This window comes from Erinaceus europaeus, chromosome 5 (genome assembly GCF_950295315.1).
Source record: "Erinaceus europaeus chromosome 5, mEriEur2.1, whole genome shotgun sequence".
Lineage (NCBI taxonomy): Eukaryota > Metazoa > Chordata > Mammalia > Eulipotyphla > Erinaceidae > Erinaceus > Erinaceus europaeus.
Genome location: NC_080166.1, coordinates 41,760,071 through 41,777,048, shown reverse-complemented (window position 1 = coordinate 41,777,048; position 16,978 = coordinate 41,760,071). Strand labels below are relative to the sequence as shown.

General features: G+C 38.3%; 1 protein-coding gene across 1 annotated transcript in view; it reads left to right on the top strand.

Annotated features, from left to right (window-relative positions):
* SLC30A5 (solute carrier family 30 member 5) overlaps positions 1-16,978 on the top strand; it is a 47,858-nt gene that overhangs the window by 12,274 nt on the left and 18,606 nt on the right. Inside the window, exons 2-10 of the mRNA XM_007538918.3 lie at positions 262-384; positions 2,835-2,901; positions 7,209-7,294; positions 10,237-10,324; positions 12,455-12,542; positions 14,039-14,115; positions 14,359-14,529; positions 16,095-16,383; positions 16,500-16,708. Of these exons, the coding sequence (XP_007538980.1) occupies positions 262-384; positions 2,835-2,901; positions 7,209-7,294; positions 10,237-10,324; positions 12,455-12,542; positions 14,039-14,115; positions 14,359-14,529; positions 16,095-16,383; positions 16,500-16,708 (1,198 nt within the window). The remainder of the gene's footprint in view (positions 1-261; positions 385-2,834; positions 2,902-7,208; positions 7,295-10,236; positions 10,325-12,454; positions 12,543-14,038; positions 14,116-14,358; positions 14,530-16,094; positions 16,384-16,499; positions 16,709-16,978) is intronic.

Below are 16,978 nucleotides of genomic sequence, written 5' to 3'. Positions count from 1 at the left end.
TACAATAGTTTGTTCATGCATAACATTCCCCAGTTTCCCATTTAATAATACAACCTCCACTATGTCATTTATCATCCATCATGGACCTGTATTCTCCCCACCCACCCACCCCAGAGTCAGTTGTCTTAAGTTTTTTTGGTTCTTTTTTTGTTTTATTTCCATATATGGTTTCAATAATGACCTACTGTGTAATAGGAAAAAATATTACAGAGTTCCTTATGATTTTGGTGATACTAAAACATTTCTTCTTTTGTTTTTCAGATTAACAAAATATATTATATTACTGTGTTTCACTAAAGTTTTGAAAGCTGTGGGACTCTTTGAATCATATGATCTTCTAAAAGCAGTTCATATTGTTCAGTTCATTTTTATATTAAAACTTGGGTAAGTGATTCTTCTTCCCTTAAATTTTTATGCCTGTGAAAATATTATTTTAACTAAGTGTCATTAAGAAATGTTACACAGAGGGAGTCAGGTGGTAGCGCAGTGGGTTAAGTACACATGGTGCAAAGCGAAAGAACCCTCGTTAAGGATCCCGGTTAAGGATCCCAGTTCGAGCCCCTGACTCCCCACCTGCGGGGGAGTCGCTTCACAGGCAGTGAAGCAGATCTGCAGGTGTCTATCTTTCTCTCCCCCCTCTGTCTTCCCCTCCTCGCTCCATTTCTCTGTCCTATCCAACAATGATGACAACAACAACAGCAATAATAACTACAACATTAAAAAACAAGGGCAACAAAAGGGAAAATAAATAAATCTTAAAAGAGACAGAGAGAGAGAGAGAGAGAGAGAGAGAGAGAGAGAGAATGTTACATAGAATATTCATTTACTGCTCCCAGAAAGTATTTACTTTAGGATGGGGGTAGATAGCATAATGGTTATGCAAGCAGACTATCATGCCTATCCAGAAGTCCCAGGTTCAATCCCTTTACACCACCATAAGCCAGAGCTGATCAGTACTCTAGTTAAAAAAAAAAAAAAAATGAAAATGAAAAAATACCTAAGGTTAGTAGTACAAAGAAACTGGTTTTTGCAAAAGAAATGTTAGAGTCTAATTAATTTCTTGCCAAAACATTTACTTAGTTCACACTGGTGATATTTTTCATTTTTCTTTTATATTCATAGCATTGGCACCCTTAAGTCCTGAGTTAATGAAAGGTTAGTGGAACCCGCCCAACCCAACAGAGCACTGCTCAGCTCTGGCTTATGGTGTTGAAGTATTGAAGCTGGGGCCTGGAACCCTCACTAATGAGAGTCTTTTTGTATAACCATTTATGCTGTCTCCCCTACCTACCAACTTTCTTTTTCATGTTTGGCCTAATAAACAACAGGTGCTTCAGCCTTCAACTTGAAGTGTAAAAAATCAGTTATCCTCTGAGAAACTATGCTCTACACCCTAAGAGATTAAAAGTGGAAAGGACAAATAGTGTGTTGGTGTTAATTAATTCATTTATTTATTTATTTGTCTCCAGGGTTATGGCTGGGGCTCAGTGCCAGCACTACAAATCCACTGCTCCTGGAGGCCATTTTCCCCATTTTGTTGCTGCTGTTGTTTTTGCCCTAGCTGCTGCTGTTGTTGGATAGGACAGAGACAAATGGAGAAAGGAGGGGAAGACAGAGAAGGGGAGAGAAAGATAGACACCTGCAGACCTGCTTCACTGCTTGTGAAGCGACCCCCCTGCAGATGGGGGCTCGAACCGGGATCCTTGTGCCAGTCCGCTTTGTGCCATGTGCACTTAACTTGGTGCTCTCCTGCCCTGCCCCCATTAGTGTTGTTTTGTTTTGTTTTTTATCAAATAGTTTAGGTCTGATTCTCAGATTGTCACTAGTGTAATTTTCCTGCAAGTAAAGACTATATTACCTGTGACTTGTAATACCTGTGACTTATAATACCTGTGACTTCCTTGTAAGTTGAACCATAATAAACTGATCTCTACATGTTTCCTTCATAATTCAAGGTTCTCATGTATTGTAAATTTTTTTTTGTATTGTAAATTTCACATTATTCTGTATCTGATGTAAAATAAAATGTAAATAAAAATTCTTGGACACTGTGATTAATAGCAATTACCCTCTGGTAATAAAATTTTTTAAGACTACTGGGAGTATAATTTTACTAATTATAGAAAGTCATTCTTGATTAGGAAATTTAAGTACCAGGTTTTTTTTTTAAAGATTTTATTTATTTATGAGAAAGGATGAGAGAGAGAACCAGACATCACTCTGGCACATGTGCTGCCGGGGATCGAACTCGGGACCTCATGCTTGAGAGTCCAAAGCTTTACCAACTGCGCCACCTCCCAGACCTCTAAGTACCAGTTTTTATAACTACTTAGGGATTGTCAAATGTGGTGATACATAACTAGTACTTTCTTCATTTTTTGTTATTATAAATTTGTTATTAAAAATTTTAGAGACGATAAGGATTACTTTCTTTGATATTTAAAATCATGTAAAAAATACTGGTCAGAGGTTAGATAGCATAGTGGTTATGCAAACATACTCTCATAGCTGAGGCTCCAAAGTCCCAGGTTCAATTCCCAGCACCACCATAAGCCAGAGCTAAATAGTGCTCTGGTAAAAAAGAGAAAATAAGTAAATAAAATAAATAAAAATATTAAAACTGCTTTTCTTTTGTGGCTTAATAATTGATTGGAAAGGCAGGTACAAAATGAGAGTCCCAAAAATGCTACATTGGAAGCTTTATTGAAATATAGTTCTATATGATTTCCTTAGAAAAAATATTTTTCAAATTCTACTGTATTTTTAAATAAGTATCTTAGAGCCATACCTGTATATAAGATTGATTAATATATAATTTTTTTCAATATTCACAGGACTGCATTTTTAATGGTTTTGTTTCAAAAACCATTCTCTTCTGGAAAAAGTATTACTAAACACCAGGTGAGTTTTATTTCCTGGGCAGCTTGCTACCCATTGAGCAAGGATATGATGCTCTTTGCTTGTTTAGTTACTTAAATTATTTAACTGCATAGAACATTTCCAGGGGTTTTTAAGATTTATCAGGGGGATGCCCGGCAGTGCACCTGTTTGAACATAGGTTGCCACGCACAAAGACTCAACTTGAGTCCCCAGTCATTGTCCCCCAAACCCCCACCTTCAGGGGGAAAGCTTCACAAGTGGTGAAGCAGTATCTTTCTTTTCTCTCTTCTTCTCTTATATCCCTTTTCCTCCTTCAATTTATCTCTGCGCTATTAAATAAAGTAATAAATAATTATTTTAAAATCATAAGAATGATTTGGAAAATGACTAAACTGTTAGAGCATCGGGTTTTAATGCCTGAAAGTCCCAGTTCAGCACTGGAGGTACTATTAGAGTGCTGCTCTTGTCTTTCCATGTCTCATGTGAGACTCTCATATGTGATAAAAGTTTTTTTTTTAATTTATCATTGATTAAGAGAGAGAAAGTGAACCAAAGCATCATCTAGCACATGTGATTCTAAAGATTTAACTAGGGACCTTATATTTGTAAATCTAGTTCTAGTCATTGTGTCATCTTTCAGGTTTTGTTTGTCTTGCCGCATTTTTTTTGCTAGAGCAGCCTGCCTGCACAATTCCACTGTCAGAGCATACTCCTCTCCACCCCACCCCCTCTTCATAGAAAGACAGGCAGAAAGAGGAGACACACCATAGCATTGCTTCCCATTTGTATGATGTTCCCATGTGACTAGGGACTCAAACCTAGATCTTCATGCACTTTGTTAAGTGAGCTACCTCCCAACCTCAGAACATTTCCAGAATTAATTTGCTCTTGATTTGTCTTTCTAGAATTGTGGCATTAAGAGTAAAGTGTTGGGGGCCAGGTGGTAGCACTGCGGGTTAAGTGCATATGGCGTAAAGTGCAAGGACCAGTACAAGGATCCCAGTGCTAGCCACCAGATCCCCACCTGTAGGGGGGTTGCTTCACAGACAGTGAAGCAGGTCTGTAGGTGTCTATTTTTCTCTCCCCTTCTCTGTCTTCTACTCTCTTGATTTCTTTCTATCCTAACAATAACAGCAATGGCAACAACAACAAGGACAATGAAAATGGGAAAAATGGCTTCAGGAGCAGTAGAGTCATAGTGCTGGCACCTAACCCAGCAGTAAACCTGGAGAGAAAAAAAAAAAAGTAAAGTGTTAAAATAATGGATTTCTTTTTTAATTTATTTTTTGTTTTTTTATAATTTTTTTTGTTTTAGCCAGAGCACTTCTCAACTCTGGTCTATAGTGGTATGGGATTAAACCTGGGACTTTAGGATTAGAGTATATTTTCATAACTATTATGTTATCTACCCCTGCCCAGACTTTTCTAATTATTTAAGAAGAGGATAGAGGGGCCAGGTGGTGGCACACCTGGTTATGCACACACCTTACAGTGCACAAGGAGCCAGGTTCCCTGTGAGGGGAAAGCTTCATGAGTGGTGAAGCAGTGCTGCAGGTGTCTCTTATCTCCCTTAAATGTCTCTTTGTCTCTATCCAATAATTAATAAGTAAATAATATTTTTAAAAAGATACACTTTAAATAAATAAGAGGGTAGAAAAAATGTCAAACAAGTATGTCATTTTTTTTAAATATTTATTTATTCCCTTTTGTTGCCCTTGTTTTATTGTTGTAGTTATTATTGTTGTTGTTGTCGTTGTTGGATACGACAGAGAGAAATGGAGAGAGGACGGGAAGACAGAGAGGAGGAGAGAAAGATAGACACCTGCAGACCTGCTTCACCGCCTGTGAAGCGACTCCCCTGCAGGTGGGGAGCCAGGGTTCGAACCAGGATCCTATGACGCTTCTTGTGCTTTGCGCCACCTGCGCTTAACCCACTGCGCTACAGCCCGACTCCCAAGTATGTCATTTTCTTAAGCCAGGCTTCTTTATTCCAAAAATATTTATATCTCAGACATGGAAACATAACCAATAACCTAAAAGAAATTTTATTGGGAAACAGGTAAATCATTATTATGAGGACTATTTAAGTCCCATCTTTTTTCTCCCTTTTCAAATAGTTAAAGCATTGAATATTCCTCATGAGAGAATTTAAAGAAGAAAAAGACATCAAGAAACTAATGAAAAAACAAGATTTATTTTTTCTCCAAAGCACTATTCAGTTCTGGCTTATAGTGGTGCTGGGGATTGAACCTGCTGATGCTTCAGGCATGAAAGTCTATTGTGTAAATAGCTGTGCTCAGGAATTTTTTTTTTTTTTTTTGCCTCCAGGGTTATTGCTGGCTCAGTGCACCACGAATCCACTGCTCCTGGAGGCCATTTTTTCCCTTTTGTTACCCTGGTTGTTTTACCACTGTTGTGATTGGATAGGACAGAGAGATATGGAAAGGGGGGGAAAGAAAGATAGACACCTGCAGACCTGCTTCACTGCCTGTGAAGCGAACCCCTGCAGGTTGGGAGCCAGGGGCTTGAACCAGGATCCTTCCACTGGTCCTTGAGCTTTGTGCCACGTGTGCTTAACCCACTGTGCTACTGCCCGATCCCCAAGAAATTATATTTTTTAAAGGATTTATTTTTATTTATTTATTTTTTACCAGAGCACTGTTCAGCTCTAGCTTATAGTGGTGTGGGGGATTGAACCTGGGACTTTGGAGCCTCAGACATGAGAATCTCTTTGCATAACCATTATTCTGTGTCCCTTCTGCCCAGGAAATTGTATTTTATTTAAAAATATTTTTTCAAGGGCTAGAAAGATAGTTTACTATATTGTGTTTGTGCATGGCCCAGATTCAAGCACCAGTAACACATGGGAGGTACTATTGCAAGAGAGGAAGCTCCAGTGCTGTGAGATGTCTATCTTTCTCTGAATGAGAATTTTTTTTAAAAAGGGGCCTGGAGCAGTGAAATCATACATGCAGAAGACCTCAACGCTGGGGGGGAAAAAAGGAAGAGGATGGTGAAGAAGAGAAAAAAAATTTTCAGGATCTCACAACAGGAAATAGTGTAGAAAAATGGAAAATAAAGGGAGCCAAGTGGTGGCACAGCAGCTTAAGCGCACATGGCGCGAAGCGCAAGGGCTGGTATAAGGATCCTGATTCAAACCCCCAGCTCCCCACCTGCAAGGAAGTCGCTTCACGGGCAGTGAAGCAGGTCTGCAGGTGTCTATCTTTCTCTCCCCCTCTGTCTTCCTTTCCTGCATTTCTCTCTGTCCTATCCAGCAATAATAATGATAATAAACAAGAGCAACAAAGGGGAAAAATTAAAATTAAAAAAAAAAATTAGAAGAAAATAAATAAAATGGAAAATAATGAGCCGGCTGGTGGCACCCCTGGTTGAGTGCATGTGTTAACAGTGCACATGGATCCAGGCTTAGCCCCTGGTCCCTACCTGCAAGGAAAAGCTTCCAACTGGTGAAACAGGGCTGCAGGTGTCTTGTCTCCTTCTCTATCCCCTACCCTCTCAATTTCTGGCTGTCTCTATCCAATAAATAAAGATTAAAAGAAATTGGAAAAGAGGGGCTTTGCCATGGTGCACCTGGTTGAGCACATGTTACTGTCTGCAAGGATCTAAGTTCAAGCTCTTATTCCCCACCTGCAAGGTGGAAACTTCACACTAGTAGTGAAGCAGTGCTACAGGTTATCTCTTTCCCTCTCAGTTTCTTCTCTCTATCCTATCAAAAGGGACAGAAGGACAGAGAGGGCAGAGAAGAAATGGCTTCCAGAAGCAATCAATTCCTCTTCCAGTCACAAAGCCCTAGCAATGATAACTCTGGTGATAACTCAAGAACACTGTCTTGCAAATGTAGACATAGTGAAGGACTCTTTAACATTTTCTCCTTATTTTCATGATGTGTCATTGTTTAGCCTTCAAAATATTGGGTTGTCAGAAAACTCATGACATTTTCTGTTTTTCTATGCAAAAATGTGTCAGCTTTTCCAGTAGCCCAATATTTGCCAGGAGATAACTCACCAATAGAGCATGCACCTTACCATGTATGAGGTCCTGGATTCAAACCCTGGCATCACATGGAAGAACCATAGATGGCAGAGTGGTACTGTGGTGTCTCTCCCTCTCCTCTCTTTCTAAAATATAATTTAAAAAATTAGCTCAGGGCACTAGTATCACTTATGAGACCCCAGTAGCATATCAAAATATACATTAAAGTAAAATGAAGTATTTGTGTTAGCATTATGCTCATTCTCTGTGTTAAGATTTTGAGATATTTAGTGAATCATATGGCTAAACTTTCCAATTTTTGTTTCCATTTATAGTGGATCAAAATATTTAAACATGCAGTTGCTGGGTGTATCATTTCTCTCTTATGGTTTTTTGGCCTTACTCTTTGTGGACCACTAAGGTAAATAAAAGCATATATTTTTAATGTTCATGTTTATTTCCTCTCTTTGAATATTAGTTTTGTTCTAATATAGTTTGTCTTAAATATTAAATATATATTTCCCTTTTGTTGCCCTTGTTTTTTATTTTTGTTGTAGTTATTGTTGTTGTTATTGATGTCGTCATTGTTGGATAGGACAGAGAGAAATGGAGAGAGGAGGGGGAGACAGAGAGGAGGAGAGAAAGATAGACACCTGCAGACCTGCTTCACCACCTGTGAAGCAACTCCCCTGCGGATGAGGAGCCAGGGACTTGAGCCGGGATCCTTACGCTGGTCCTTGCATTTCACCATGTGCGCTCAACCTGCTGTGCTACCACCTGACCCCCTGCACTACTTTTTAATTTTAAAAAATTATAAAATAAAATAGGGCTAGGGAGATAGCATAATAGTTTTGCAAAACACTTTCATGCCTGAGACTCTGATGTCCCGGGTTCAGTCTCCAGCACCAATGTAACCCAGAGCTGAGCAAGGCTGTGGCAAAAAAAAAAAGACTGGGTTGGAGAGGTGGCTCAGTGGTAGAATATATGCCTGAATGAAACCCTGGTTTGAACTCCAGCATTTCATTAAAAAAGAAAAGTACTGATACCCGAAGAAAACTCACCTGGGAGTAATACTGCATTGAATATACCCCATAACTTCTTTCTCTAGTTATTTGTTCTTGGACATTTCAGTTACTTCCATATATGGGCCCTTGTTAATAGTATAGCTCTGAACATAAAAGTGCATATATGCATTTGAATTAATGTTATTGTATACTTTGGATAGATGCCTAGGATTGAGGTACTTCCATTTATATTTAAGGACTCTCCATATACTGTTTTATTTTTTTCACTATAGTTTCTTTTTTTTTACTTTTATTTATTTCCCCCAGAGCACTGCTCAACTGTGGCTTGTGATGGCAGTGGGATATTGAAGCTAAGACTTTGGAACCTCAGACATGAGTTTCTCTTTGTATAACCATTATGCTATCTTCCTCTCCACACTCTTTTTTTATTTTAATTTGATTTGATTTGATTTGATAGAAATGAGAGGAGAGGAGACAGAAAGACATGCAGTCCTGAAGCAACCCCACTATAGGTGGGGACCAGGGGGCTTGAACCTGGGTCCTTGTGCATGGTAATATGTGCACTTAACCAAGTGTGTCACCACCTGGCCCCTCTCTCTACTGTTTTCCATGGGGGGGGTGTGCACCAGTTTGTATTCCCATCAGCAGTGTGCCACAGACCCCCTTTCTTCACATCCTTGCCAACTTTTAATATTTTTCAGACTGTGTCAGCCACTCACTCTCACAGGTATGGGATAGTGGCGACTCTGTGGTTTTAATCTGTATTTCTGTAGTGATAAGTGATGTAGGGCTTTTTTCTTGTCTGAGAACCATCTAGATGTGTTCTTTAGACACCTATATTCATATTTTTTCTCACTATTAGGTTGAGTTTCTGTTGTTTAGATGTGTGATTTTGTTACATTTCACAGTATTTTTTAATTCCTTGTCAGATGTGTAATGTGCAAATATTTGCTAGGTTGCCTCTCTATCCTTGTGGAAGTTTCTTTCAAAGAATATAAAGTTTGTAATCTGATGTAATCTCATTAGTTTATTCTTCCTTTAGTTTCCCTTGCCAGTGGAGTTGAGTCTCCTAATATTTTATGAAATTAGATTTATATGGTATTCCTATGTATGAGGACAGGGGAAGGAGGAGAATATTCTTAAATTTTTTTCTTGAGAGTCGGGTGGTAGTGCAGCGGGTTAAGTGCACATGGCACAAAGCCACGGTTTGAGCCCCCAGCTCCCCACCTGCAGGGGGTTGCTTTGCAGCTGCAGGTGTCTGTCTTTCCTCTCTGTCTTCCCCTCCTCTCTCCATTTCTCTCTGTCCTGTCCAACAACAACAGCTATGACAATGATAACAACTACAACAAGCACAACAACAAGGGCAACAAAATGGGAAAAAATAGCCTCCAGGAGCAATGGATTCGTGGTGCAGGCACCGAGCCCCAGCAATAACCAGTCAAAAAAAAAAATTTTTTTTTCTTTAATATTTATTTTTTATTCTCTTGTTGCCCCCGTTGTTTTTTATTGTTGTAGTTATTATTGTTGTCATCGTTGTTGGATAGAACAGAGAGAAATCAAGAGAGGAGGGGGAGAAAAAGATAAGACACCTCCAGACCTGCTTTACCGCCTGTGAAGCGACTCCCCTGCAGGTGGGGAGTCGGGGGCTTTGCACCACCTGTGCTTAACACACTGAGCTACCACCAGACTCCCTATTCTTAAATTCTTACTTGACTCCTTAGTTATCTACTTCCTTCCCTTACAACTGCCTTCTAACTTCACTGCCAATACTACTGTCGTTGTTTTACTAAAACCATTATGTGATATTGTCATTTAATTTTGATCTTTATTTATTATTGGATATACAGAAATGAGGGGAGTGGAAGAAAAAAAGGAGAGAGACAGACACCTGCAGCCCTGTTTCCCCACTTGTGAAGCTTCCCCCCCTCAGGTGGGGGACAAAGGGCTTGAACCCTGGTCCTTGTGCACTGTAGTGTGTGCACCTAACCAGGTTTTTTTGTTTGTTTTTTATTAGATTGCTTTGGTGTTTTATTGGCTATCTTATTTAGATTAGTCTTATTTCATTGATAAATTTATCATCTAAATTATACTTTCCCTAATATTAAACTAAAGTTTATCACTACTGTGTTCTTAATAGATTTTTGAGTGAAAAGGAAAAATAACAGTAATTTATAAGCTGCTAAATATCTTACTGTTTAAATCTACAAGCCCCCGTTGACTGGTAATAATGTTTTTAATACTTTATGAAAACATGGGAACTATTTTATTTTCTCATGAATTGGATTCATGCTTCCTGATAAAGATCAGAACAGCTCATGATAATATTTTGTATTTGTAGGACTTTGCTGCTATTTGAACACAGTGACATTGTTGTCATCTCACTACTCAGTGTTTTATTCACTAGTTCTGGAGGAGGACCAGCAAAGGTAGGATTTGTCCATTACTAGTTAATTGATATTTTAAGTGTACATGTAAAATATTACCCAGAACAAGTAGATCGTATCTTTAACATTTAAAAGAATACAAAGGAGTTTTCTTCTAATTTCACATTTTTATACTCATCTTATTCACTGTATTTTATTTTAATGAGAGAGACAAAAGGCACAGCTCAACTCTGACTTACGGTGGTGCAGAGATTGAATCTGGGACCTTAGGCATGAATGACTGTCATATAAACCACAGTGCTGTTTCCCCTACCCAATTTCACTTGTTTTTGTCTATTTTTTACTTTTTAATTTTTTTTTATTCCCTTTTGTTGCCTTTACTTTTTAATTTTTAAATTGTGCGTTTTTTAGAAGTTATAGAAGCAGTTCTAATAGTTTCCTTTTATGGTAAGTGAATCTCTATATGTAATTTCAATTTTTTTTTTTTTTTTTGTAAAATTTAATAAGAAAGAATGAGAGGAGAGACCAGAGCAGTGATGCCAGCAACTGAAAATCTGGGTCTTCTAGGGCATCAGGTGTGCAAGTTCTTTGATCTTAGCAGGATAAGCTATCCCCTAACTTAATCTGTAGTGGTTTTTTTTTTTTTTGCCTCCAAGATTATTACTGGGGCTTAGTGCCTACACTATGAATCCACTGCTCCTGGTGGCAGCTATCTTTTTTCCATTGGTGGTGTTGCTGTTGTTTAGATAGGATTGAGAGAGGAGGAGAGGATAGACACCTGCAGAACCTGATTCACTGTTTGTGAAGTACCCCCCTTGCAGGTGGGGAGCCAGGGGCTCAAACTGGACCCTTGGGTAGGCCTTGCACTTTGCACTATATGCACTTAACCCGGTACACTACTGCCCAAGCTCCCCAACCCGTAGATTTCTAATCAGATTATTAGTATTAAAATATGCCTTTGTTAAATCTTACCTCCTTACAGAGTACTCCAAAACAAATGCCAAATGAATTGAGGGGTTTTGTAGTTTAAAAATAGAAGACCACTTTAAGAGGTGCTGTGGTGGTAGAATTCTGAACTTGAAAGCATGGGGTCCCAAATTCATGCCATACACATCATATACCAGAGTGTTACTCCATCATGAAATAAGTAAACTAAATATTAAAAATAGATTAAAGAATTACTAAGGTGAATTAAAAATAGGAAAAGTTATAAAATATGGATTGAGATGAACTTTCTTAATAAAAATAAAGCAGTGGGAAAAATCATAAGGAGAAAGCTCATTTTTTTTTTAATTTCCTTATTGGGGCATTCATGTTTTATATTCTACAGTAAATACAATAGTTTGTACATGCATAACATTTCTGTCTTCCACACAACCATACAACCCCTGGCTTCTGTAATTGCTTCTCCGCTGGACATGGGCGTTGGCATACTCCCAGCCTGTTTTTGGCAGATGACCTCACCAGTGTGTCCTGGAACCCCACCTCTCCAGAGCCCTGCCTCACTAATTATTCTTTTGATGGTTAGACTTTTCAGTTAGGAGCAAAATAACATTTAGGAAAATTGAGTCTGTAAACAAGCAGTTTGTGCATGGTAATTTACGTAGCTATATTAGCAGGTAGACAGTGAAGTTTTCATTAGGTGTCTACAAGTGCCATTACAATTACAAGTGCAGGGTGGTAGCGCAGTGGGTTAAGCACACATGGCAAAGGGCAAAAACCAATGTAAGAATCCCGGTTTGAGCCCCCGGCTTCCCACCTGCGGGGGGGGGGGTCGCTTCACAAGCGGTGAAGTAAGTCTGCAGGTGTCTTTATCTTCCCCTCTCTGTCTTCCCCTCCTCTCCATTTCTCTATCCTATCCAACAATGACAGCAATAACAACAATGATAAACAACAAGGGCAACAAAAGGGAAAAAAATAGCCTCCAGGAGCAGTGGATTCATAGTGCAGGCACAGAGCCCCAGCAATAACCCTGGAGATTTAAAAAAAAAAATATATATATATATATATATATATATATATTCTGCAGAATTCATTGTGAGTTCTTTTTATCTTGTATATGAGCATGTCATGTTTTCTTTAAATATTTATGTTTTTCTTTAGCACTTAATATTGTCAATTAAAAATGTAAAAGCTCTTTAAGTTTATTTTTCTTACATTCTTTATTTCTAGACAAGGGGAGCTGCTTTTTTCATTATTGCAGTGATCTGCTTGTTGCTTTTTGACAATGATGATCTCATGGCTAAAATGGCTGAACACCGTATCCTTTTGCACTAAGTGGAAGTTATTAGTTTCACAAGTAAAATAGAAGACTGGCAAATGGGAAAAGAAGGGGTCACTGGGGGGCTGGGCAGTAGCGTGGGGGGGTCCTTTCACAGGCAGTGAAGCAGGTCTGCAGGTGTCTGTCTTTTTCTCCCCCCCTCCTCTCTCGATTTCTCTCTGTCCTGTCCAGCAATAGCAATGACAACAACAAGGACAAAAAAATGGGGAAAATGGCCTCCAGGAGCAGTGGATTTGTAATGCAGGCACCGAGCCCCACCAATAACACTGGATATAAAAAAAAAGGGGGGGGGGCTGGAGTAAACTCATCAGCCATGAAGGAATGAAACTTTCTAAATTAGGTATTCTAAGTCATTATTCAAATAAATTCATTCTAAGTTAAATATTTTATATTATTGCAATATTTTCTCTAGCACCCTAAATTCAGGGATATTGAAATGCCTTAGAATGCCCTGGTACTAAATAAATAAATGATTTACCACTTAAAGCCAATCTCTTTGCTCCCTTGCCCAAAAAAAAAAAAATGTTTTTTCAAAGGCTTGTTCTATTTATTTGAGAGAGAGAGAGAGAAGAAACACACCTTTGCTCGCCATCCATGTAGCTTCCCCTGGTCTTAGTGATGCCAGGGCTTTGGTCCAGGACTTCACCGTGATAAGACACTTGCCCTTACTAAATTATGTCACCCAGCTTCTCCTTAACTTTACAGATTTATTTTAGAAGTTAACAGCAATTAGTAAACGTGAGCTTTTTTGAAATGAAGACCCTCTGGGTGGAATCTTCATGCTGAAGCAAACTGTTCAAATTCCTTAGACTGCTATTCACTCCTTTGCTCTAAATTACTACAGATGATCCCACAATCTTCATCTAAACCCAACTTCCCAGTCAAATTTATCTACTCAATTTCCTCTATAAGCATTTCTTATTCTGCTGCAAGTAATGGAATTAAGCAGGCACAAAGCCCCACCACCAAAACAATGAGGGTAGCATGATTTAGTTGCTCATGACACTTTTCCCCACAATATGTCTCTTGCTTGCTTCTTACTTTACTGAAGTCTGTTTGACCAAAAAGTTTGAGACAGATTTAGGACAGAATTTACTTGTCATTCTCAAAAGGGCAACCTTGATTCCATTGGATAAGCAACCCAAGAAGATTACTTGTTCTTATTCCATTACTCTACTTATAATGCATGTATGTTGATATGTTTTAGAGGTGAAATGGGCAAACGCTAGAAGAAGAAGAAGAGGTTAAATGCTAAATTTGATAGGTGTATCTTAAACACTAATATAATAGTTTTGGAGACAAAAGAAATGCAGATCTTACCATGGCTATAAATCCATCATGTCTCCAAATTAAAGATTAAATTATTTTATTTATCTGTTTTACTGAGAGAAGCAGTATTGAGGGGAAGATTTCAGAAGAACTTCTCGATTCACAGTTAATATTTGGATTGTTCCCCTTTACTCTGACTCACTTAGCTGAAGGACATCATGACAGTGCTCTAACTCACATGCTTTATACAGCCATTGCCTTCTTAGGTGTGGCGGATCACAAGGTATGTTTTTTTTCTTTGTTGCTGATATGATCAACAGACTCTGAAAAAGTTATATCAGTAACTTTTAAATGCTTTTAAAATAAGTTATCATTTCATTAAAACCTGCATGCTATTTAAACAGTTTGGTAATTTAGAATATGAAAAAAAACAGCTCCATTTTCTTCAGATATGATGTATTTAAATACATTGAATTAAATGTTGAACTGTATGTTTCTAATGAGACTTATCTAATTTTACTCATAGGGTGGAGTATTATTGTTAGTACTGGCTTTGTGTTGTAAAGTTGGTTTTCATACAGCTTCCAGAAAGCTCTCTATAGATGTTGGTGGAACAAAACGTCTTCAAGCTTTATCCCATCTTGTTTCTGTGCTTCTGTTGTGCCCATGGGTCATTGTTCTTTCTGTGACAACTGAGGTAAGAAAAGAAAAGAATTTTTTTTATTTAAAATGAATTGCTATTGTTTTTTAATATTCTTATTTATTATTGGATAGAGACTGATAGAAATTGAGAGGGATGGGGAAGACAGGGAAAGAGACAGAGAGACACCTACAGCTCTGTTTCACAACTCATGAAGCTTTCCCCCTGCACTTAGAGACCAGGGGCTTGAACCCAGGTCTTTGCACACTGTACTGTGTGCTCTTAACCAGGTGTGCTACCACCTGGCCCCTTAAAAGTTTTAGTCCGGGAGTCAGGCAGTAGCGCAGCAGACTAAGTGCACATGGTGCGAAGCACAAGGACTGGCATAAGGATCCCGGTTCGAGACCCCGGCTCCCCACCTGCAGGGGAGTCGCTTCACAAGCAGTGAAGCAGGTTTGCAGGTGTCTATCTTTCTCTCCCCACCTCTGTCTTCCTCTCCTCTCTCCATTTCTCTCTGTCCTATCCAACAACAATATTGTCGATAATAATAATAATAACTACAACAATAAAACAACAAGGGCAACAAAAGGGAATGAATAAATAAATTTTTTTTTAAGTTTTTGTCCATATATTTTCCATATAGTGGGTTTTGTTGTTGTTGTTTAATTAAATTTCGTTGCTCATAAGAAATACAAATCAGGGACAAATGTTGATATGTGCAAGGACCCTTATTCAAGCCCTTCAGACCCCCATGCAAGGGGGGAACTTCATGAGCAGTAAAGCAGTACTGAAGGTGTCTCTCTTCTCCCCACCCTCCATTTTTTTCTGTCTATATAAGAAAATAGAAAACAGGAGTTGGGCAGTAGCGTAGCAGGTTTAGCCATAGGTAGTGCAAAGCACAAGGACCGGCGTAAGGGTCCCAGTTTGAGCCCCCAGCTCCCCACCTGCAGGGGAGTTGCTTCACAAGTGGTGAAGCAGCTCTGCAAGTGTTTGTCTTTCTTCCTCTCTGTCTTTCCCTCTTCTCTTCATTTCTCTCTGTCCTATCCAACAACAGCAATAACAATAACAATGGCAACAAAAATGGGGGGGAAATGTCCTCCAGGGCCATCAATAACAATAATAACTACAATAAAACAAGGGCAACAAAAGGGAATAAATAAATACTTAGAAAGAAAGAAAGAAAACAGAAATCAAAAATGGCTACTGGGAATGGACCCCAGCAATAACCCTGATGGTAAAAAAATCAACATTTGCAGATCAGGCACTAGTGTATTTGTATATCCTTTCCATTTCTGTGACCCAAAGGAATTAACTGAAGAAATGTTACCTACTATGAGATAGACACAGTGGTTGATTGTGGATATTGATAAAATTATTAAACAATGCTTTTTTAGTAGTTTGCCATATACTAAGAATCTATCAATATTTACTGTCAAATGTAAAACATTGATCTCCCCAATAAAGAAATTAAAAAATAAATAAGAAAATTGTTGATCTTATAGCTCTTACATTTTGGCATTTTATGAATCGTCACAGTATTTATACATAAAATGATTAGCTGAAACATAAGATGAATTTCATATCCATATATTATTTGACTATTTCTATTTTCTTAATTCTAGAGTAAAGTGGAGTCTTGGTTTTCTCTCATTATGCCTTTTACAACGGTTATCTTCTTTGTCATGGTTCTGGATTTCTATGTTGATTCCATTTGTTCAGTCAAAATGGAAATTTCCAAATGTGCCCGCTATGGATCCTTTTCCATCTTTATTAGTGCTCTACTTTTTGGAAATTTTTGGACACATCCAATAACAGATCAGCTTCGGGCTATGAACAAAGCCCCACACCAGGAGAGCACTGAGCATGTCCTCTCTGGAGGAGTGGTAGTAAGCACTGTGTTCTTCACTTTGTGTAAGTGTTTTTTCTTTAGCAAATTTCTCATGAATGCTGATACTCAAATCATTTACTTAATTTGGAAATTTGATTAGCTGAAAATTGTGTAACGATCTATTGTTTTTTCTTTTTAGCTGCCAACATCTTATCATCTCCCTCTAAGAGAGGACAGAAAGGTACCCTAATTGGATATTCTCCTGAAGGAATGCCACTTTATAACTTCATGGGTGATGCTTTTCAGCATAGCTCTCAATCAATCCCCAGGTTTATTAAGGAATCACTAAAACAAATTCTTGAGGAGAATGACTCTAGGCAGATATTTTACTTCTTGTGCCTGAATCTGGTAAGACTTTTAAAACAGTAGTGGCATGTCTTAAGACTGTAATCTTAATTTTGATGGTTCTAATACAGATTTACTAGTTTCCAGATTTCTGTTAATGAGAGGTGGAGTAAAGTTACATTTTCTCTTAAGTAGTAGAATAATAATGGAGTCATAGTAATGCTACTTTAGCAAGCAATTTTTTGAGGCATTTTAGAAGCATTGCTTTACTTTGATATTCAAATCAGTAAAGATAGTACTTTATGGCCCAGTACAGTTTACCTGTGTTCATGA